At 43.8% G+C, this 24601-nt stretch overlaps 1 protein-coding gene across 9 annotated transcripts in view; it reads left to right on the forward strand.

The window, feature by feature from the left end:
• Ntrk2 (neurotrophic tyrosine kinase, receptor, type 2) overlaps window positions 1–24601 on the forward strand; it is a 327499-nt gene that overhangs the window by 40092 nt on the left and 262806 nt on the right. For all 9 annotated transcript variants that reach the window (XM_030247188.1, NM_001282961.1, NM_008745.3 and 6 more), the window contains exons 6-9: window positions 137–291; window positions 12606–12742; window positions 13583–13715; window positions 14687–14992. In XM_030247188.1, the coding sequence (XP_030103048.1) occupies window positions 137–291; window positions 12606–12742; window positions 13583–13715; window positions 14687–14992 (731 nt within the window). The remainder of the gene's footprint in view (window positions 1–136; window positions 292–12605; window positions 12743–13582; window positions 13716–14686; window positions 14993–24601) is intronic.

Genomic DNA, 24601 nt, shown 5'->3' on the forward strand with positions numbered 1-24601 from the left:
ACTATTGTGCCATCAAAGTGGGCGTGACTCCCAAAGGTTGGTGGCTAGTGCATCTTCAGCTTGTAATCGCTAGTGAATACTAGTGAAACTCAAAGGTAAGTGGGAGCCTGACTGGGTTGCGTTTCTGTCCCCGTAGGATCCTGACGGGTAATCCGTTCACGTGCTCCTGCGACATCATGTGGCTCAAGACTCTCCAGGAGACTAAATCCAGCCCCGACACTCAGGATTTGTACTGCCTCAATGAGAGCAGCAAGAACATGCCCCTGGCGAACCTGCAGATACCCAATTGTGGTAATTTATTTTTCATCAATGAGTTCCAGTTGCTATTAACTATTCTCGTTGCCTTGGTATGGTAGCGGGTCTGGGAAGGACATCACTACCCAGACTTCACAGTGTGTTGTGGGTGTCTCTGGCAAATCAGACGTTTTTGTGCAGTGTGGAGAGGCTAGCTGAGAGCACCTTTAGTGACTTTTCTTTTCAAGTAGAACATTGCTTTTGAATGGCTGAAAACATGAAGGAAAAGTATATTGTTAATTCTGTTGTTGATTTGTCTGCCTGTCCATCCACCATCCATGCATTCATTTAACAATCCGCTTCTCCAAAAATATCCATGAAGCATACAGCCCTTCCCAAGTCACACATACACACTTGATTGGCTTGTAAGCCATGCAGAGGGAGAACCAACCACAGGGCACTGAAGGAGCCCTAGCAGCTGAGGTAAATATACTCTAAACCTTATACTCTAAACCTGCACATCCTTAGGCTCGCCTTGCTGCGGCATGCTTCAGTCTGTCCTGTCATGGCTGGCTGCACTCCTGCCTGCTTGTGCCCATGCCTGGGTTCAGCCTCTGCTGTCCCCATCCCGTTCTTCCCAATACTTCCATCTGGAGAGTTTTAAAAGACCCCTTTGGACAAGGCCCAGCTCTCAGCGAGAGCTCATGACCCTCGAGAAGGAAGAGCAGGGTCGCAGCTAGGATTTTTCCGACCCTGCGATTTATCTCTACGATGACACGCGTGGGCGTTATTCCTTCAGCAAAATTTTAATCGGTTAGTCAAACAGTTGACAAGCTCACAAACAATTCTGTTTGCTCTTGCCTAGTGGCGGGTGACAAAGCAGGAACATGCCATGTAGTGCCTTGTTTGTATCTCCAGGAATGTGTGTAACCATTTCCCTTCCGGAGCCCCTGTTTGAAGGCCCACTTTTATTTAAGAGCGGCGCTGTTGCTGCTTACTCTTAAGGGGGATAGATAGAGTCTTGTGCTCTCATTGTGGGGGACTTCACTTTATTCCCTTACTGTACTGCTTCCCTCAGCCTTCCTTGCCAGCCAACAAACAGACAAACAGACAGACAGACAAACAATACTACCACACCAAACAATCCCTACTATGTGTATAACGCATGGCTGTTCTATATCACTGAGAGAAGCTGCCTAGAGGGGCAAGAGATGCCCTGTTGGTCACCTGGTCATCCAGCTTGCACCCAAATCCCCACAGCTGTTTTGACCTCTTGTTCAGGACACATGGAACAGAGAGCATCCAACACAGGCCCTTGTCCCACAAGCTGCCTCTGCATGGGGTGGCTGCTTTGTCCTTTTCTGACACCAACTCTTAAATGGCCGTGTGGTCTTGACGTGGGTTCAGAGGGAACGCATCCTTGATGTGGCTGACCACTGAGATGTGGACAGAAGAAACAAAATATCTGAAGTAAACAGCTGTTTAATTTTCTCAGTCTGTCTATCTTCAACATCTTCTATTTCTTTTGTTTTTCTACACATTTCTTAATGAACTATGTGTTTGTGAGTAGTATTTTCATATCAGGTGACTTGGCATGCTGGAGGTCTAGTTCAGAGGTTGCTCTATGCTTTCCTTACTTGTTTGTGTTTTTCAAGGTATTTTTCATTTGCCATTGCATAGGTAATATCAGGACATTTCATCATAGAAAGTATTTCCCTGAATTTTAGAAAAGCACCATCTTTGTATTTATAATCATGTTAGGTCAACACTCATTATATTCTTTCTAACTAGTGTGTAACGTTTGTGGCCAAATGAATCTTAATTACACTAAATGTGCCATGTTGATAGTAGTTTGGCTTATTTCCCACTTTAGAGAAAGATTTTATTTTTATTTACTTTAAATAAAAAAAAAATATTTGTATAGGTGTATACCTGGGTGTTTGTATGTGCACCTCATGCATGCAGTACCAACAGGAGCCAGAAGAGGGCGTTCGATGCCCTGGAATTGGAATCACAGCTTGTGAGCCACCATGAGGGTACTGGTTGGGAACCGAATCCAATCCTCTGAAGAGAAGCCAGTGCTCCTAACTTATTATCATCACAGTGTTCCCAGAGTCTTTCCCCATGCTCCTGTCAGTGTTCTAGAAGACCTCACAGAGCTGAGTTTCTGTCTTATAAAATGTGCGCATTAAAGTCGACTGTACCGTAATTTACCACTCTGATATGAGTGGACTTCTTAGCTCTTCTCTCTTAAGAGTGCTGTCTTGCCCTTTTACTGTGCATTTCCCCGATTACTAAGTATTCTTCAGAGTGTATTGGACTGTTCTGTGCGTTGGCGAATGTGCCTTTTTCTATGCCTCCCTTGATATTCCATAGCATTTGCCTTTTCTTTCATTTATTTTCATCTGTAGGGTCTGCTTTTTTTAAATTGTCTGAAAGTTATAAAGTATACTTCTGGATTTTTGTAAAAAAAAAATATAATCCAAACATTTATTACTTAAATTTCAACATACATTTCCTGTAAAACACCAAAAGACAAGGGAAAAAATACTTATATTTCTCTGTATTTGTTTACGCATTTCTCAGCATTTTATCATCTCAAATTTTGTTTTTATTTTTTTCTGCTCAGAGGAAAATGTTTACGAACAGTTGGCTAACAATTATATTGGATTTCACGTATTGCCACTTATTAGAAGAAAAAGCTCACAATTATCAGAAGGCACAAATGGCAGGATTTCCTAGATCTATCACAACAGAGAGTGTTTGGAGAAAAATGATGTAATTTGAAAAAAATTATAAAGGTGAATTAATAGGGGGTTCGGCAATGCACTGGAAAGGCACGAATCTATGGGTTTTTCCTTAAAAAAAAAAACTAGCATTATTTCTTTCCATACCACCACCGGTGTATATTCCTGTGTAACTGGCAGTGAAGAGACAATAAATATGTTTTCTAAGTCAGAGCCTCGCAGGCTGGCAGACATAACACTGAGATGCACATATGTGTAACCCACAGGGAAAGGGTTGGGGAAATGACAGCAATGATCAGTGGGGTTTTTAAAAGTTTAAAAATATGTTTTAAGAGATTTACTGGTGCACACACTACTAGCAGGCTCTCTGCGGACATTTTGCTCGATCGTGTGAGGTGTGCGCCATGAGCACGTTCTCTCTGCACTACTCATGATCCTTCTCATCTCCCTCCCCTGTTAGTACTCTTTGCTTCCATAAACAATTTCTCTTCTATATTTATGTCATGTCCGGGATTTTATGTATATATGCAAAATCCAGGACCAGAAAATGAGAGAAAACACAGATGTTTGTGTTTTGGACCGTCTTGGTTCACCACACAGGATTACTGGTCAGTTGACCCAGTGTCTCTGCAGGTGAGGCACCTTCAGGCTTCCGTATGACTGGAAGGCTTTCCTTGTTCATTCCTTGTTGGCAGGCACCTAGGGTGATTCTACAGCTCAGCTGTTGTGAACAGAGCGGCAGTGAACATGGACATGCCAATGTCTTTGTGATGTGTGAACTTGGAGTCCTTGTGTAGATACCCGGGAGTGGTTGAGCTTGATCACTAGGTGGTTCTAATGTTTGGTTTTCTGAAGAACCTCCATAGCGATTTCCACAGTGGTTGGACCACTTGACATTTCCCCTAGCGGTGCACGAGGGTGCCTTTCATTCCCAACCTCACCAGTGTTTGTTACTCTTCATTTCCTTAATGTCTATGAACAATGTCTTAATGTCTGTGGTTTTGGCTAGGGCAAAGTAGTAGGCATGTTTTTAATTTGCTCATGACTCTAGTGAAGTTGAACATTTTTTCATCCTGACACTTTGCTGAAAGCTCTAAGAGGTCTCTGATAAAGTCTGAGGGACAGTCCAGTTTCTTGCTTTCTTGTTTGTATCTATTTTGTTTCCTTTCCCTGTCTTACTGCTTCAGCTAATACTTTAAGCTCCCTATGAAAGTGAGCACTCCTACCAGGTTAGTAAAAATACTTTGGGCTTCCCCCATTGGGTATACTGTTGGTATAGGTTTGTGCATGTAGTCTCTAGTGTGTTGGGGTTCCTATTCTTAGCTTCTTCAGAGCTTTGGCTATAAAGCCATGCCGGATTTTGTCAAAAGCCATTTCTGTGTCTATGAAGACGATCACGAGATCTCTGTCCTTGAGTCTACTTCTGTGGTGTCTTATATTTGCTGGATTGCACACGTTGAGCCACTGCAGTGAAGCCGACTTGATCATGGCGGATGGCCTTTTTGATGTGTACATGTATTTGGTTTGCAAGAATTTTATTGATCATTTTTGTAGCAATGATAATCAGGGGGAAATTGTCTATAATTTCTCTTTTGTTATTGTTATGTCTTCACCTGGTTTTGATATCATGGAACGTCTGTCGCCCTAAAAAGTATCTGCTAAAGGATGGTCTGCTATTTATTGAGGGCAGGGTAATGGAGTCCTCTAATCTTACTGTGTAGGGACTTATCTGTCATTCCATCTAGTAGCGCTTATTTTATGAACTTGGGTGCACTGTGCTCAGTGTGGTACCTGTTTCAAGTTGCAACATGCCCTTCAGGGATTCATTGTTCTCCTAATCAGAATGAAGCAACCTTCTTTGAATCTTATGGCTGATTTTAATTTGAGCCCATTTTGTCATGCAGTAGAACAGTAGCTTTTTAGTCCCATTTGCTTGGAATTCCTCTCCCAGACTGTCGCCCCCTGTTAACCCTTTCTTTGACGATAACACGCACTTCTTGGAGGCAAGAGATAGATGGACCACTCTCAGTTAAGTTGAATGGACTGTGTCTTCTGATTGGAGTAATGGACACAATTGTTATTTATAGTCATTGAAAGGTATGCATTAAATCTTGTCCCCCCTTTTTTGTTTTGCAGTGTTTTGGGGTTTTGTATTCCTCCTCTGTGTAACTGCTGTTCATGTGGTTTGTTCTTTCCTGTAGTTTGTTGGAAGTATTTATCTTTCTTTTCAGCCCAGAGGGGTCTTTTACCTTTATGATATCTTCTCCAGGAATGGCTAAGAGGTCATGATTTCCTTTAGTTTGTTTTTATCATGGAAAGTTTCTCTTTCTCCTTCAATTATAACATATGGTTTTGTTGAGTATGGTAATCTGGGTTAGCAATTATTGGTTTTCAGAGCTTGAACTATATCACGCTACCCCTGCCTACCTTTTAAGGTTTCTGCTGAGTATCAACTGTTCCTTTATATGTAACTGGGTATTTCTATCTTGCAGTTTTCAATATATTTTCTTTGTTCTACATGTTTACTGTTTTAACTATAAATTTGTGATCTTACCTCTTCTCAATGCCTCCTGTACTAGGGTTGGAATTTCTTTCAATAGATTTATTTGTGTGTGTGTGTGTGTGTGTGTGTGTGTGTGTGTGTGTGTGTATTTCTATACTGGGGCTTGAACATCAAGAATTAGTTTATTGGTTGTTTCTTTCTTGTCTTCTTAAAATTTACATCATCGTTCTTTTTTGGTGGATGTATTTACCATGTTCAGGAGAGGACTAAGACATGGTAGAGTTGAGGTCATGTTATCTCTTTAGGATTTGTATTTAGGGCTTGCAACTCTATCTTTAGTTTCCCTTGAGTGTCAGGTACCTCGACCTCCCGCTTAGATCTCTAGCTTCTTGTGGGAGTTGTGGGACTTGCTATTCCTGTGGGCTTTGCTTGTGGACACATCGAGCTTTCTTCCTGTGTCCCCAGCTTCCAGTCCCGTGTTATAGAATTCCCTGCTTGCCCATGGACATAATCCTAGGTCAGACCCAGCTCCTATTACTGTTCCTTCTGCTCCTGTCTGTAGACCTTACCCAGTCAGCTCAGGTCTCCTCTCTTGGTCTGCAAGTTACACAAGTGTGTCCCATTGCATGGCATGGCATTGGATGCTGGAGGTCAATTTTTGGGAGTGATTTTCTGCCAGGAGGGCTCTAGAGATTGAACTGAGGTCATCAAGCAAGTACTTTAACCAACTGAGCCATCTCAGCAGTTTTGAGCCAGCTAATGAAATGTTTGAGATGTTCAAGAGGGACCCTGTTATGAAAGGGCTGATATTTTACTTTTCTCTGATGGACTGGCAGGGGGAGGGGGCCTAGTAGAGCAGTTAACATCTTCAACCATGTATTCAGGGTGCTAGGCTCAATCTTAGTGCTACCCAAAGGTCCCATTGACATGTCTATCCTCGTCATTTTGAAGAGGGTCTTGTTTCTTCTTCTAGGGAAACCAGGAGGCAGGGTAGGAGTTTAACACCATTCCAGTCAAAATGCCCAACAGTATAATGGTGATGGTTCCAACCTGCAGTGAATGAGCATACAGTTATCCAGGCTGTGACACAAACTGTGGTCTGTTTCTCTACATGACCCCCTTAAGCTTCAGGAGAATGGTCATTGAAAGGCAACACACAGACTCGTGCAATTTCCACATTAAGTGGATAAGGTGCAGTGAACTAGGTTTCTGAAGGACTGAAATGGCTGTTATACATGTTGTTAGAAGAGGGTAGCACTGATGGGCTGTGTAGATTCATCTTCTGTCGGGGTGGGGCAGGATCGAGGAAGGTCCCCTCTGAGCTGTTCAAACTGGTGTCTTAGAGCTATTTTCCCTTTGGTCCTTTTCAATAGGAACATTGCAACGATTCCTTCTGCCTAACTCGGACTTATACTTCAATTTTTAAATGCTACAATAATGACTTTAACATTATCTGTGAGGAGGTTTCATTACAAAGTTAACAGTGATGGTAGTGGTCTGTTCTAGGTACATGGTAAGGCTAGGAAAGATGGCATGTCTGTAGGTCATATCAGAATAGTCCCTCAGCAGAGCTCACTAGTAGCCAGTTACTGTGAGAAGGGCTGAAGCCACACCTGCCTTTGGCTCCTTTGTTATTCACAATGATAATTTCCATTTTTGAATTTTCCAAACTTAGTGTGAGGATTCCTTCAAGTGTTGTCCACACAGTAAGAGAGTTTGGTGGCGAGAGTCAGCAAGCATCTCTATGTGCCTGGGAAGAGAGGTTTGCTCTCTGAAGTAAATCTGTGCCAGTGATTTATTTACATCACTGACTTCTGGCTTCAGCTACCGTTCGTAGCACATGTCTGCCCAGAACATAGCAGCCCAGCACCTTATCAAGATCAACACGCATCTTCACGTGGTTCATTTCTGTCTTCCCGAGAGCACCTGCCCTCCTGCTTCTGTGTCTTGGTTAGTTTGCTTTCACTTTATGAGACATTAGTTTTTATTTTTGAAAATAAAACAAAGCCCACAGTGGGTTGTTGCTTTTCTCTGTCCTTTTTAGAATGTCAAAGGAAGCTGCTGAAATCGTTGTTTCTAAGCTATCTGGCAGTTGCCACGTCTATACCACGACTCACAGAAGCTTAGATGTGCAACTTCCACTTTGAGCTTACGAAGGTGTTTTTTAATTTAGTGGGTTTTTTTTCCAGCATGCTGTAAGCAGTTACATCTAATATTATGGTAACTCCATTCCTGCTTGCTGAGTGAATGAACACACACACATGCATATATGTATACACACACACACACACACATACACATGCCACACTTGTCATCATTAGGTGTCAAATTGGAAAACATCCTGCAGAGATAGAGGGAGATCCAGACGGTTGATATTTTTCCAAAGTAGAAGACTGTGGGCTCTTTATGCACAAAGAGGAGAGGGAGGAGGAGGGACAGCTGGAGAGATGGTTTGGTGGGTGATTAAGAGCACTGGCTGCTTTTCCAGGAGTCCCAAGTTTGATTCCTGACACACACATGGTGGTTCAAAACCATTTGCAGGGGATCTGAGACCCTCTTCTGGCATCCATGGGCACTGTGTGCACATGATGCACATACATACATACATACATACATACATACATACATACATACACACATACATAACACACACTCAGGCAAATTGCTAGTAAACACAAAATGAAATAAGAGAAAAGTAAAGTTAGAATATAGATGAAATCCTAACTCCCCAGCCTCGTTATATACACAGGAGTGATAAGCCAGCATCAAATAAACAGAGGCCAGAAATATCAACAGATTGACAAAACACACCATCATGACTTCATAGTGACCACTGACCAATGAAGCGGGACGGTGACCTTTCTGTGTCCTCTCTAGTTAAGAACCCAAATGAGCAGAGGTTTGATTTTCTCATCTATCAGAAAGGTGCAACTTACATATTTGGGGCCAGTGGCTGAGGCCCCCTGATCTTCTCTTCAGAGTTACGTGCCCATGCACTGGTGAAAGCCATGGGCAGAGGTGAGGGCCAGGCTAGGACTAACACAGCATCTGATTCGTTTCAATACTCCCTAAACCTTAGTACCTCCACTGGGAAATAGAGATGCTAACCAGTGTATTCGTGGATATTTGAGATGCCTAAGGAGAGAGTGCAGGAAAGCATTTAAGATGGAGTCTAGCACATGTTAAAAGAAGTAAAAGGTGCTAGTTAGCTATTAGTGCTATTTGCTATCATGGACATGAATAGTATCTTTAAAGTATTTGACATTTGGATTTAAGTATTTTACATTGTGTCAAACCACTTCAAAGAAAGTACCAAAATCACACAGTTCAAGTAGTCTGGTACTTAAGTTGGCTGAGGGGGTCCAGGGCCAATGGCCGCTACTTGTTTTCTTGTTTTCCACAGAAAGACTTCTGAGGGCTGTCATATGGCAATGCTACAAACATCCAGCTTTCTTTAGCTCTCTCTGCTTTTCTAGTCTGTTACTTTTAGTCTTGCATTTGTCTCTGCCTCTTGCAGCATCTCCACCACAGTCACTTAAGCATCTTAAAATATTCACTTCTCCCAGAACACACTTTGAGGAAATTCTGGTGGTAGAAGAGATAATCACCCAGGCCCCTGTTGGGTTTAAGAATAATAGTTGTAAAAACAAAAGCCTAGTGAACAATTGTCCAACACTCATTATCTAAACCCCTTCTACTCAAACTGTGGTCTGTGGCATGAGGAGTTTGTTAGAAACACAAACCTTCTGGGTTCAACCCATACCGCTGGGGAAAGAAGCTGGGTCCCTCAGTGAGTTGTGTGTGCCCTAAGAACGGGGGAGCTGTGGTTCAAAGAAAGCCAGCTGATTTGCTATTTCTAACACTTGTAGACTTCATTAACTAAACACCCGAGAGGTGAACACTTCTTTCCTGAGCGAACTCAAGTCAAGAGCATTGATACAGGTTCTCTGCTGGGGATGCTGGCTATTTCTCATCTTCTGTGAGGTCCTCCTTGCAGAAGGAAGATGGTTGGTGTTTGCCATCAGGCCTAGCACCGTAGCTTTTGGAAGCATTGCTGGGCTTTGCGGTGGACTTGTGCTGATTTCAAATCTTATTAAGCCAGGAACTAGTGCCTGGCGAGTGGTTTATCCCGCCTTGGCGATCGGTGTTTCCCAATTCATTTTTATTGTGCTAATTAAGCCTCAAGTGATATTTCAAGTACAGATTGTTTTTTCCATTACTGGGTCTTGGCCAGCGCATCAATGCCGTAGACTTAACAGGAGGCAGGTGCTTACTCATTTACAGGAGACTTTACATTTAAAAGATCTAAGCTTGGCCAATTTGCACAGACTCCTTTGCAGAGTCCTATGACAGGGTGAGGCAATTAATTCATAATACGGAGACTCATTCTTCCTTCACAAAATAGGCACAGAACTCTTTTCAGACGAACCAAGTTCTCAGATCTTGGATATGATGTAGTACGTATGGTCTGAACAAAATGTGTGTAACCCTGCAGGGCAATGGACTGTCGTGGTAAAGGTCCTTTATTTTGGGTTCAAATCCCAGGTCTACACTGACTCCTTGAAAGATATGCTTGACTTTTCTAATACTTCTAGACTTCATTAATTAAACAAGTACTAAGTTTTTGTCTTCAAGGTTGTTGCAAGGATTCTGTAAGTTAACACACTGGGTGGGGATGTCTACTTTAATGAGCTCCCAGAAAATATTACCACTGCTCCTACTATAACTAAACAAACACACTCAGGACTGCTACTCATCTATACTGAAGTTTGAAAAGGAAGACCAAGCCAGATTTTATGGGAATAATTAAGACTACTATGCAGCACTTCCTACTGAAGCTCACATTAGCACTCCTGTACTCAGCATATCTAAGATCTGTTATACACCGATGAAGGAACCACTCACACCAAAGCACTGTGACTAGGACAGGGCTATTTGGGAGGAGCCACATCTTCAGAATAAGTTTGGGTCCCAACGTCACCTTAGAATCAGTAAATAAATCTGTAAATACAAGGAAAATGGGAGCCAACAGAACACCAAAAACTATTAGCTGGGAAAGCAAAGGGATGTGTCGTAACTGCCATTGTGCCTCAGAATGTTGGTCACGGAGCAGTCCACAGGGAAAATGTGACTTGTGCATGAATGTAGGTGACACCATCACAGACATTGGCCAAAAGCCCGCTGTACATTCATATTCAACATGCTCCTTGTTGTATATGGTTCAGGTGATGTAACCCTCTTTTCTTGGGGGAAAGTTGGATATCTGTTCTATAAAGAAAATAAAATAAAGATCCTGAGGAGATTTGGGTAAACTTGATAGCATTCATAGAAAACATGACAAATATATGTACATATTGACAAATTTACACACACATATATATATATATATATATATATATATATATATATATATATATAGTCTTTCCCTTCATCTAAGGAGGACATTGGGAGAATTTCTAATAATTGTTCCATTGGGCTGAGTAATGGGAATTGTCACTTCCTCAAAATGATATGAAGATAACTGGGTAGATTCGACAGGTTTTAGATGGTCCAAGTCTCAGTAAGGTTTATGTATCTTGATTTATGTCTTATTACATCATATATCTTCACATCATGTGGAAAGATGAAAAGATAGAGCTGTGGGCAGGTGGGAAAGCACAGATGGAAGTCTCTAGTCCCCTCCTGACAGGAGATCAGTAGGTAATTCCACATCAGAAAAGGCAACAAATAGGAGTGCAAGCATAATATTTAGTGAGCTGGAGATCAACAGTAAAGAAGATATGCAAATAGATGAAGTGGGTGCTTCTGGGAACAGGAAGCAATGCCATCCAGCTGAGGGCAAGCTACTCTTCACACAATCGCTTGATTATTTTTAGTAACAAGTTTTATATGATTATTGACTCTTTAAATGATGCAACTACATGTTAGGCTAAAAATAAATAAAACACATATTTTTAGGAAGTTACCCAGACCACCCCATTAACTTTAATGGTGTTCTGCCCTGATCTGCTTCCTAATCCACACAGTTCATATGAATGAGGTTTACAGTGTAGGGTCTGTTTTTGTTTACTGTGCTTTCTCTTGACTTTTGTTATGTGCTTTGTTGCCTCATGAAACTTGGGATAGCGTGGGACTCTTTGAAACCACACAAAAGATGCAATGTTCCTCTCTATTGGATGCTTATAGGGAGGGTCATTCCAAGGAGGTCTCAGAAGTCCCTGAAAGCCAGACTTTACTGGCTGTCTTCTCTCAGTGGTTGAAATACTTGTTGAAAACACTGTGTACAAATATTGTCTAGTCTGACTTTAATACTGAAGAATAGTGGCTTAGCCAGTGAGGCTAAGGTAACCCTTAATGATGAAATGTTTGGGTATCAAATATGTCAGTTTGGTTACTGGCAAATAGGTGGGTTATTGCAATTTAATAGTGACCTCCAAGCTGTTCCTAGACAATGAGCTACCACAGTTCTGTGAGACTTGGCAATTGGGGTGGACAGTGTCCCTCTAAATGGTGCTCATAGCAAGTGGGCTGATTTGATTGGCAGGATCAACACATAGTTAATTATCCAAGCCTTGCTTTAGGTAATAGGTAGTGTGATTTCTGCAGTTTAAGGCAGTGTGCACACCTGGGAAGAGAGATGCCCAGAGAAGCAAAAGCAGCAAGAATTAAAATAAGAACTGTCCAGCTCTCGAAATATAAGTATAAAAACCACACCAGCGAAATGCAAAAGTACACATGTAGGGGTCACAATCTCCTCTAGCAACAAATACATCTTGAAGGTTTTCCTTTTGCTTTTAACAGGTTTTCACTGTGATAAGGAGTCATATATATAACTTCTCATCATTATTATGAACAGATTGGTCAATTTAATTCATAATAATTAACTCCACCTTGGCTCTGAAGCATTCTAACAAAGTCATTGTTAGAGTTTCATCCTTGAGAAATGCTTTTAAACTAGTTTTCCTGACTATCTGATTCTATTAAACTCTAGGGCCTGGTGGAGGTTTCTAGACTTAACTGAGTTACTGCAACAATGGACTTCTGTAACAATGTATGTCTGACCATTTTGATTCCGACTGTAACTGTTTGTGTGCATTTCTGTGTGCTTTTCCCTTCCATAGGTCTGCCATCTGCACGTCTGGCTGCTCCTAACCTCACCGTGGAGGAAGGAAAGTCTGTGACCCTTTCCTGCAGTGTGGGGGGTGACCCACTCCCCACCTTGTACTGGGACGTTGGGAATTTGGTTTCCAAGCACATGGTGAGGCTGAGTTTAGTTCTGTCTTGTAAGGTGACAATGAGGAGACCATATTGAACGTATTGATGACCACTCTCTTAGATTCCTTTTTGGTTGCTCTGATAAAAAGGCCCTGGCAAGAGCCACTTAAAGGAGAAAGGGTTCACTGCGTGCCTAGTCCCAGGTTACATCTCCAGTCCACCCTTAGTGGGAAGTCACAGCCCCAGGAGCTAGTCACAGTAAGTTCACAGCCAAGAGCAAGGAACAGTGAATTAATGCATGTAGCAACTCATTTCTTCTTATCAGCACAAGATCAAAATAGCCACGCCTATATTTTTACAGTGACACCATGACCTGTCACCACAGGTAGTGTGGATAATCCCACTGTTGTTAACCCATTTAAGACAATCTCCCACGAACTAGCCTAACTCAGACAGTTCTCCACTGAGATTCCCTTCCCAGGTGACCCTACATTGTCAAGTTGCTGATCTTTGCTAACCATCAAAGCCACCCAATATTTTATGTGCCTACATGTTGGTATTTATAATGATTTTTAAATGTCATTTAGTTTTTACTTATCTTTAATTAGACAAAGCCAATCTGAAGATTACATTTAATTATGGGTACACATCAGATTATTATTCTGAGCAAGAAAGTGATAGCCCTTTGTAATCTTTTCCCTCGGAGGAAGGTGGGCAAGAATTTAGGGGTTACTTGAGTCTGAAATCTGCAAGGAAAGTGTGTGTGTGTGTGTGTGTGTGTGTGTGTGTATACTACACTTCACAAAGAAACTCTGATACTTTGGGATTAATTCTAATCAATGTTATTATTATTTTTTGTGTGTGTCTGTTAATCCATTTGTAGAATGAAACAAGCCACACACAGGGCTCCTTAAGGATAACGAACATTTCATCTGATGACAGTGGAAAGCAAATCTCTTGTGTGGCAGAAAACCTTGTAGGAGAAGATCAAGATTCTGTGAACCTCACTGTGCATTGTAGGTATTGAGAGCAGAGCGTGCTTTCCATGGGCATGACTGTGGGTCTTCCACCTTTGTCTCAGCGGGCGGGGTGGTAGTCTATAGGCGGCTTACATTTGTGACACAAGACTATATCTCAGGCTTTTGTGTGTGCTTAACTAAGAAATGGTGTCAGCCCCTGGTTCTTGTTCTGAAGTCAGTTTAAAGAGACCACTTACTCATGCCTGAATCCCTGCAGCATAAGATGCTATATACATTTAAAGTTGGATAATCACCAGACTGTTTTTTTCCAAGCTGAAATCAGACCTCAGACGTTTCAAGAATCAAAATGTGGACATTTAGAATCTAGTAAAATCAAACCATGCTACCGTTCAGAGCATCTGAAACGGTATTTGCTGTTCAGTGGCGACAGAAGCTCTCAGCTTCCCATTCTCCATGCTAAGCATTCTTTAGCAACAGTAACTAACAGTCACTGCCTCAATCAGCCTGATACATTTTAGTAAGAGTTCCATGGGATCAGAGCTTCATGGAACATTTCCAAAGTCATTATCAATTTAGTGACTTCTATAGTTATTTTAATTATTTAAGGAAGAGTCACTAATGAAAAGAGTGACTCTCATTATTTCTTATGATGAATACACATAATATTAAGATGTGCAGGGAGGGGCACGACAAAGACAAAGTAGACATCAGATGACACTTCCCACCATCAGAGCCTCACAGTGTTGTGTGAGTCTTGAGCAGAGTCAAGTAAGCTGTTCCCAGGAGCTCCTGGTAGGGGTTGGGCCAGTCATATCATGCAAATGACTAATCTGGAGTTTGAATGTGGGTTTTCTTAAACTAAATGATGGTTAAATAAAAGCTCTTCTTGACACAGAATTCAAAAGGGAGGATTCTGAGCTTTCTGGTGCTATTAACTCTCTCTCTCTCTCTCTCTCTCTCTCTCTCTCTCTCTCTCTCTCTCCTTCTCTCTCTCTCTCTCCTTTTAGTTGCGCCAACTATCACGTTTCTCGAGTCTCCAACCTCAGATCACCACTGGTGCATTCCATTCACTGTGAGAGGCAACCCCAAGCCTGCGCTTCAGTGGTTCTACAATGGGGCCATACTGAATGAGTCCAAGTACATCTGTACTAAGATCCACGTCACCAATCACACGGAGTACCATGGCTGCCTCCAGCTGGATAACCCCACTCATATGAATAACGGAGACTACACCCTGATGGCCAAGAACGAGTATGGGAAGGATGAGAGACAGATCTCCGCTCACTTCATGGGCCGGCCTGGAGTCGACTACGGTGTGTACTGGAGGCTTTGCGCATGGGGGAAGGGTAGAGCGATGCACTAAACTACCAGGTTTGCTAGCCACCTGGCCCAGTCTTCCCTTGGCTAGTGTCATGACACAGGAGGTCTCTTCCTCGTGGCAAGTGTGGAGTGTAGACAGCCAGGGATGTAGGCCTTGTCTAGGTGCTGCCTTCTTAGCTTTAAGGCCATTACCCTAAAAGGACTCGTAGGGTGAAGGGTGTCAAGGAAGGGGACTTGTGTGACCCACAGAAGATAAGGAGTAAGTGAGTTTGAACAGTAATTGGATCGATACAGGATTACTGACGGAAGACTTTGGTAGCGCAGAAGGTCGTTCTAACAGCCATCTCAATGTTTAATGAGATCTCACACACCCCCCCCCCCCCGGTGCTGAGCCCCAGGAAAAAACAGGAACAGAGCCACGGGTTGACTCATAAAATATTTAAGATTTATCTTCTATCCTCTTATTCTTTTGGGATCAGTGTCCCATCTTCTGTGGATCTCACTTAAGTGGCTATGGTGCACTGTGCTTTTAACAGGGGAGGAGAAGGCCCTGCCAAGCCAGCAGGAGAGCTCCTGGGTGGTTGGGGGGAGGCTCCGGTGATGAGGGACAGTTGTCACACCTTTGCCGCTTCAGCTACAGCCCTTCAGAAGAGTGTCCCATCCACCCAGTCTCGTTGCTCAGGTGGCTGCTGCACTGAAGGGCTGAGCCTGCTTTGTGATGTTGAGGCCTGCGTGGAGAACTCTTCACTGTAATAGCCGAGAGTTAGTCTGAGTCACAAGTGATGCATTGGAACGAGCGGGAAAGAGGACCGTGGAGATCCAAAGCAAGGCATTGCTTGGCCAGCTTTTACATGTGGGGCTTTTGTAAGGCAGCTTTGTGGACAAAGGTGACTCAGGCGAAGCTGCTTTCATCCACGCAGAGTGAATTTGTCCAACAATAAACAAGAGGGCAGTCATTCTCTTCATGTAAGCACCTCCTACTTCCTTGGTGTTTCCTAAATACCTCCTAAACGTACAGGCTTCCTGAACGTATTCAAAATGTGATTTGAGTTATGTCAGTTTGATTTACCAAAAGCCCTACAGGAGTACATAAAACAAGCAGTGTTTGGAAGCGACACCCAGACACCCCTGGTTGTTGTAGTCATTCCCATTAAATCTCCCTCTTAATTGAGAGTTTAGCTGCTTGGCTGTGTCTGCTGCAGTAAATCTCTGGACGGGTGTGCTTCTTCCTCTGCGTCTGTGGGAGCAAGAACTCCAGAATGAAGCCAGAGACTCCCGCTTGGGAGACCGGCCCTTGGTTTGTTCTTCAGTAAAAGTTTTATTTATGAATAATTTTGGATTGATAGAAAAGTTGCAGACAGTACGGAGAGTTTCTCTGCTCAGGGTTTCCAGCATTGACTTCTGTTGCTGTGGTCCATGTGTCTCCTGGAGAATGGGCATCGGCAGGTTATAGTTCACCATCTTTAGGCTTTGTTTCCATCTCACCATCAACAGCCGTTTGATGCTCTTTGGGGCGAAGCTTGATTCAGGCAAAGGCCCAGAGATTGAAAGCTCTAAGAGTCAGGTCTGTGTCCTTTGAAAGCCACACACTGAAGGGACAGTTTTACATGGATTTGGATGTGTTTTCCTTTGAACATTCCTCTATGGTACTAATATTTGAATTAAGCTTCTCTTATGCATGCGGGCTCATTTTTTTAATGCATCAATTCTTAGGTTTGTTTTGTGGCTTGATCATAACTTGGAGGGAGTCTCTCAAATATTTTTTTTAAAAAGCACTTATTTATAAAAGTAAAAAGTCAACTGAGCTTTTATTATGTATTTGCATGTGTGGCGTGAGTGTGGAAGCCAGAGGACAGCTAGTAGGAGCCAGTTCTTTCACCACTCGGGTCTCCGGGGGGGGGGGGGGCTCCGGGGGGGGGGACTGTAGTCCCCAGGCTTATAAAGTCTTTTTCCCTCCTCCTTGTTCCTCTTTCCCACTTACTCCTTTGTATTACATATTTAAAATAAAACCATGGGGCAGCAAAGATGGCTCAGGAATATAAGCATCCTTGCGGTGCTAGTGGGAGGAAGTGTGTTCACATACCCAGCATCCACGCACGAGCTGGGCATGGACTCGAGCTTGCAGCCCCAATGCTGGGGAACAGAGGCAGGTGGGTCCCCAGAGCTTGTTGGCCAAGTTGCCTAACTAAAATACATGAGCTTCAGATTCGGTGAAGGACCCTGTCTCAAAACCTAAGGTGGAGAGTGATGGAGGCTGACACCCAGGCTCCTCTTCTGGCATCTGCACACATGCATGTGAGGAGCACAGACCTACAGATACAGGTGTGTACATGGACAGATGTGCCCGTGGATAGGCATACCTACACACAATAGAAAAGAAAAGGCAAACTAACTATTAATGTCTGGTTTGAGAAAAGACTGATTTATTTTTGTCTTTAACTGTTTATTAAAAGGCCAGCTATCAGGGAGGAATAAATGAGAGAGAAAATTATGCAGACTTGGCCTTGGGTGACAGCAGATATAGATGACCCCAGGGGGCCATAAACCAACGTGACCAATTAGAGATTAGTCTCATTGACTGTGGGATCGAGTCTTGGTGGGTATTTATGAGTTTCACAGTCATAGCATTCAGGTAACAACCATCTTTAAAATTGATTCCTTTCTCCTTTAACCTCCTTAAAACTATAGTAAAAAAAAAAAAGGAAAAAAAAAAAAGAAGAAAAATAACAGTCGTATCCCTGGTGGGGAATTCCACATTAAGGACAACAGGAGGTCAAGCTTGACCTTTGCCCTTCCATTTGTTTGCATTTCTGCTGCCATCATGGGGTGGCTGGCGAAGGTGGGCTCTCGCTAGTCTTTGTGGTGAGAGTTAATCCCGTTTCACTGGTGGTATTTTTGATGACTATAAGGGAAGGGTGGGAAGAAGTCTGAATCACAGCCTGAGAGTCCCGTTCATCACGATGTCGATAGCTTTCCTACACAGAGTGAGCATGGCCGTCCTGATGTCCCTTAGTGGTGTGTACCTCACTCAAGCTTAGCTTTCTCGGGATGCTTTAGGGCGCAGGGAATGAAGAAGACCGAGAGAAGTCAAAATACAAACAAAAACAGCCCAAAATTCTCTGTACTAATGATTTGCAAAGCTTGAATCAGACCACCTGGGCAGTCTGTGTTCTTATCCCAAGTTCTGAACATGAGAAACCATTGCCCGGTGTCAGACACTGCTTTTTCCAGAGCAGGGAGGGACAGCTGGAGGAACAGCTATGGCACTCTGGCCCAGTGCACCACGTATAAGATCTGAGGGCGTGAGGTCGGAACCAGAGAGACCCAACAACCCAAGGTCCCCATACAATGTCTTTAGACCATGGTCACTGACTCCAGGGACCCACCCAGGGTGATGTGTGGAGTGATAACTGCTATCTGATCCTTAGGCGTCCACAAGACTAGTGCCTTCCACAGATATTAGCTTCTGGAGACCTGGGCTGGTTTAGGAAAGGGAGAAAAACCCTTTCCCAGGCTCCAGGCACTGCACTCTGCCATCTTGGATCCAGCCTTTCAGAAGTGAACCTCGCTTCCCTATGTAAGCTTTCTAGAATCTTCCCTTTAAGGAGGTCATATAGCCATTGTGTATTTCTTAGAAAGGGTGGGTGAGGATGAACTCCTTCTGATGTCTAAAGTTGTTCCCTTTCTCTACTCCTTTTTGGAGTGGCGCACAGGTAGATGTCATATGTCACAGACATGTCATTGTAAGCAGAACCAACCTCATGGTTTTGTATTATCATTTGCAGCAAAATATGCAGAGATATTTTGCTCTCAGTATTTGGGTACCTAGTGATTGCTTTGTTTTATTGAAGAATTCTTGTGCGTGATTCCCACTTTTGACTCCAGTAAAATGTTGCAAGGTGTAAACCAGGATTTCCTTATCCTTCCTTTGTGCACTAAACCTTTGAGGGCCCTGCTGAACTGTGGGTGCGAGGTAAAGGATTCGGGAAGAGGCCCATGATCCTAAGTAGCTAGTGAGCTCCTGACATGGCTGGTTCATGGACCACTCTTTGAGTGGAGAGGATGTTTTGTAAGGATCGATTAGAGGAACTATTCAAACATTCTTCCAGAGCACTCCACTAGGTCCTCAAGGATAGCAGATCGTAGTAACAATTAAAGTGCAGACTAGACCGTGCTCTGACAGGCATTCTTCTTGGGTTTGGCAACAAGTAGAATGGATTTGGTAGATGGTTATAAAGGTTTTAGAAAGGGAAGGAGATGGAGACCATGGCCACATACACACACATCTACAGCACGGGGTCAGCAGAGGGGTCTCCAGTGGCTGTGGTGTATCCTATTCAGCTTACAGGCCTGAAATAAAGATGAACTAGATCCCCCAGTGGCTCTTGCTGGAATTCAATCCTACATGCAGAAAAGCTCTCCACAAGCAGGCAGATGTTCATGGTGACAGTCGTGAGACCAGAAGCAAGCATGGGCTTCTTTTTCAGGGAGGCCCTGAAATGATCACTAAGAGCTGAAAAATAAACTAGTTTTTTGCCACAAGGCAGGGATTTGGACCTGTCATGACTAGCTTCTGACCAAATAGAGCAAATTTGGAGAACTCTAAGGGCCAGATGTTTCTTAAGCGTGAGCACTCTGACTGGGGTCAGATGGTCCCATCCACGTCAGCACACCAGCAATTCAATATGTCCGCCTTGGAGCAGACCGACAAGAACTCGATGATGACACTCTTATTTTGAAGCTTGTGATTCTTTAGGCGTTGCAGAGAGTGTCTCTCTGGCCCACTCATCCAGGAAGACTGTCACAGCTCCAGGATGCTCATTCACACAGCAGTGGGAGTTGGTGACTTCTGCTCCCTTATTCAGAAGCAGTTGTCTCCTATGCAAAAACTCGCGTCAGGGACAAACTATAAATATCGGAAGTGTTTTCCCACAGTTTCTCCCAGTGCTGTTTTGTCAAAAGATTCATGATGTGGGGTGAACTGGCGCTCTCTCTGCTGCACTTAGAAAGGCCCCAAAGTAGCAGATCTAGGGACGGAGTGTTCAAGTCAAGGAACACAGCGAGAGTAAATTTCTCCTGGAGTTCCACAGAAGAGTAGAATGTGAAGCCCATGCTGTTTCAATCACCAGGACCTGTTCCTTGTCCTGGGGCTAAAACTACAGAGCCATAGATTCTTTCTTGCCTTGAGAAACCAAGGAGAAGATGGTTTGGGCACAAGCCTTAGATAACCAGAGTAATTAAGATTCATCCTTACAGTTCTTCTAATCTCCAGAGTACTAAGGTTAATTGGTTACACCTTCCTCGCTCATCCTTGGGAAGACTCCATTCTAACAGGAAAGAAGAGACTCAAAGCTCTCAGCAAATTGGTGGCTGTCAGACTCTGGGCTTAGTCTCCTCGTCCCCCTCCGAGGGGGCAGCCTGGCCAGCAGAGGCTGCTGGCCACATGTCAGAAGCATGCTGATCCAAAGCCAGGACTGTCCACTAGAGAAGAAGGAATATGCAATTTGCTCTTCCTACTGCAAGGGTTTCTTTGGGATCGTTTTAAAGATCCTGGAATCTGCAAGATAACACTGAAGGAAAAGACTAGTTTGAGGAGTATTTGAGGGGTTGGAGGCTAGAGGATGGCTCAGCAAGCAGGTCAGTCCTCAGCACCTACAGTGTGGCTCACAACCATCTGTCATGCCAGTTTCAGGGGATACGAGGCTCTCCTCTCACCTCCTCAAGCACCATGGGTGAGGTGCACAGACATGCATGTAGGGCAAACAGTAAGACACGTAAAATAAATCAATCTTAGAAATTAAGACATTAGCGAGCTTAAAAAAAAAAAAAAAAAGAAAGAGACACGTCTCCCCACCCCCACCATTGCTTTTCTCTTGGCGGCAAACCATGACTGTGTCCGTGCCACCTCTGTTTGCCTTGTGTTATTCTCTTACCCTCTGACTGTGTCTCTACGGAGCTCTTCTTGCAGCTTAACAGGTCATCATAATCTATTCAGGCTGATCTCCAGAAGTGCAAAGATTTGCCCATGAGGCGTGGTTGATACTGGAAGTTAAGATTGAGCTGAGAGTGCTGGTGTGCACACCTGTAATTCTAGTGTTGAGAGCCGGAGGTTGTAGGGTCACCGCAAGTGTGAAGCCAGCCTGGGTGAGACCCTTCTTCAAAAACAAAGCAAAGCAAAGCAAAGCAAACAACAAGAGCAGAAACCCAAAGGGGGAAATGATAATCTAAAGGAGAAAGAGAGAGAGAGAGAGAGAGAGAGAGAGAGAGTGAGAAAGAGAGAGAGACAGACAGACAGACAGAGAGAGACAGAGACAGAGAGAGAGAGACAGAGAGAGAGACAGAGATAGACAGAGAGGTTATTTAATGTGGAATGGAGGTGTTGGTAAGAACTTTAGGTTGGTAGTGTCCAGAAAACAAAACAGTGCTTTGTTCTTTGCCACTGGCTGGCCTCTCGCCTAAGTGCTGTCTCCTGGGGGTAAAGCCACCTGCAGATTACTTTGGGGCTTTGCTGGAGTGCGTGCTAGCCGTGTGCCATCTGTGTGAGTGCTAGCTGTGTGCCTTCTGTGGCTTCAATACAACTTTTCCTGTCGGGAATGCCAGGCCACTCTGGACCAACAACCTCTTCCCATAAATCATGAAAGCAATCCCTCAAGTCAAGAACAAAGCAAATGTGTCCACAGCACCTGAGGACTCTCCTTAGGGGACAGCTCCCAGCCAAGAGATTGGTAAAGCTCTTCCCTGGTCTTCAGGTTCTCTTGGGACACTGGCATCTGACCTTGATGCCACTGGAGTGGCCATGGAGGGTGAAAGAGCTCCAATGGGTGAAAGAAAGTACCTGGGTTCCCATATTTCCATGTTAGATCTTGAAACCCATGTCTATATCAGATTATCTCCTGCTCGATGGGCTGGACCAGGGTGTGTTCAAAGAAACCATAGGATGTTTTCCAATCCCACCACAAGGGCCAACTGGGCAGTCCTTTTTCATCCTTTGTTCATTCTCAGGTAGAATTACTCTCATGCTTGTCTTGCCTCTCTTGTCCTTAACGGTGGTCCTGACTTTACGTGTTGTATATAAGAATACGTAATGAGTATCATTTAGATTTCAGTAAAAGGAGCCAGTTAGAAAATAGCCTGAAAGACTATTTAAACCTGGGGATACCCAGGTTTGGCTGTGTGTGCTTTTAATCCCAGCCCCCAGGAGGCAGAGGCAGGTAGATCTCTGTAAGTTCAAGGCTAGCTTGACCTACCTAGCAAGTTGCAGGTCAGCTAGAGATATAGAGTGGGAATCTATATCATAGGAGAAAAAAAGTGGAATGTTTTTAAAATTTGGCCATGGTCAGAAGTGTAAAGAGGAATTGTTGTCTTACTTTCGTGTCTGTCCCTGTGCTTTGTGAACTTGGGTCCATGCGTTTCACATGCCCACTTCTGTGTTGTGGCATGGGATGCATTAGGTCTGGTTGCATGTGTATGGGAGGGACAAAAACCACAGCGGTGATTGTTGCTGTCGCACTGTCTCTCTGCCCAGTCCCATCATCCCATCCTGACCTGTACGACTGAAGGTGGAGACACCGAGCCGACTCTTCTCTCATACCTGGGAAAAGGAAGTCAGAAAAATAATATTGTTTTTCAGCAAGTTTGAGTATGGCCCAACCTGATGTTTTGTGGTCGATCTTGATAGCAAAGACATGATGGGTCTGGAAAAGTGAATTGTCTTCTAGGTTGTGGTCTAACTGTTGATTCATGATCCTACACAAAATCCTGCTGTGTTGAATTCATATCATGTGCTTGGATCTTCTTAGGTGCTTTGTGTGAGGAGTGATTGTTAGTACTCCTATTCTATCATGAGGTTTATCAAGTCGGATATATGTCATAGTCATGGTGACCATTGAAACATTGGGTCCAAATAAACATGACTAAGAATTCTACCTTTTAAAAATGGAGTTTTACATGTAAAATCAAATGGTACTATAAACCAAATTCTCCCATTTGTGGGATCCACGAGGATTTGAGAACATGTGAAGACACCAACTTTTCCATCATCTTCAAAGCAAGCCCCACATCCAGGGAGAAACCTTGGTCCCAGGTTAACTGTATAGACTCCTCCGGGGCTTCCCCAGCTTCGAAACTGAAAGTCCATTATCTCAGGGATGTGCTTCGTCCCTGGCTACCTGGGATAGTTCATAACCCTGGTGCAAACTGAGTTTTTCATATATAAAGTTATGTACCAAGCTGACTGCGAAACAACATTTCTTACATTCTTTGACCTCAAAATATTGTTTTGAAAGTAGCATTCTCAGAGTCTTCCGCCCATACAGGAACAGAATGGTTTTGGTCCATCTGGTCTGAGGCCATGACCTCTGAGCTGGGACTCTATTCTCCAGTGAGAGTCTGGACAGTCTGGTCCTTCCTCCTGTCTCACTCTGGAGTCCTGGATCAAAGTGTGCTCAGGGAGGTGGTGGAGCCATGCTGAGTTGTGCAAGGATGGACAGAGCTTGGAAGAGGGCTTAGGGTAGATTGGGAAAGCCACCAAGGCCACCTAAGGTGAATGCTGGAGGGCAGAGGCCCTGGCTGACCGAGACTGGGTCAAGGGGAAGGTGAGCAGACAGCAAAGGGTGTTAGGTCTGAGACAGTGGGTATCTGGGAAGCCAGAGGGGACCTGCTCCCATGGGGCTGTGACACCTTCCCTCAGTAGGGCTTCAAGGCCATCACTGTGGGGGACAGTGTGTGCTGTGGGGGTCTTCCCAAAGGGAAAAGGCTTGAGAGGACCAGTCATTGTCTTACACGTGGCATCAGGAGGCACGACCCTTAGGCTTCTTACTGCTTAAGTCACTAAATGGTCCCCAGACTACATGCAGGGCAGCCACTATGCATGGTGCTACAATGCTAAAGATAGGTATTTTGATATTGTATTTCAAAACTACTCAAAAAATATATTGGCAGTGATAAAAGTCACCAAAATACAGTTGAAATTTTCTTGAATGATTGCTTTTATATGAATTAACACAGTATGGTCATGGGTGACTTCGAGGGTTGGATAATGTGCATTTCCAGGTGGTCTTGTTGACACAGTCTCCAACTACGGTTAGGCAGCAGTCCTGATTTGGAGCACATAGCCGTCCACTGATTTTTTTCTCTCTGAAACAGAATTTCTTTTACTGAAGTATATCACAAGTCTAGTTGAACACTAGGGCCATCTTCACTCGCTTGCTCGTTTAGACTAACCTTGGTTGTTACTAGCTGAGGAAGTCAGGCGCTGAAACCTGGCTGATGTCTGTTTTGACGCCGGGGCTCAGAGGTGAGGTGATGACTGAACACCTCACAGCCACAGGTCTTGCTGTTGATGGGCAGAGACTAGAAGCACAGGGCAGCACTGTGGGGGTACCTTGGCAAGTCACTTAACGGTTAGGACGAAGTATATTTCCAAGCACACTTGCCAGTAGACCCAGGAACTGGAAGCAGACCTTTAATTCACCAATCTTGTGGACACCAAATTTGAACATTTTAAATATGTATTTAGATTTTTAAAGTTGCGTAGAAATGCCTCACAGTGAGGTATTCTGATCAAGTTGACAATTGTACAGCCACACAAATAAGCTGTTATC

Source organism: Mus musculus, chromosome 13, assembly GCF_000001635.26.
Source record: "Mus musculus strain C57BL/6J chromosome 13, GRCm38.p6 C57BL/6J".
Lineage (NCBI taxonomy): Eukaryota > Metazoa > Chordata > Mammalia > Rodentia > Muridae > Mus > Mus musculus.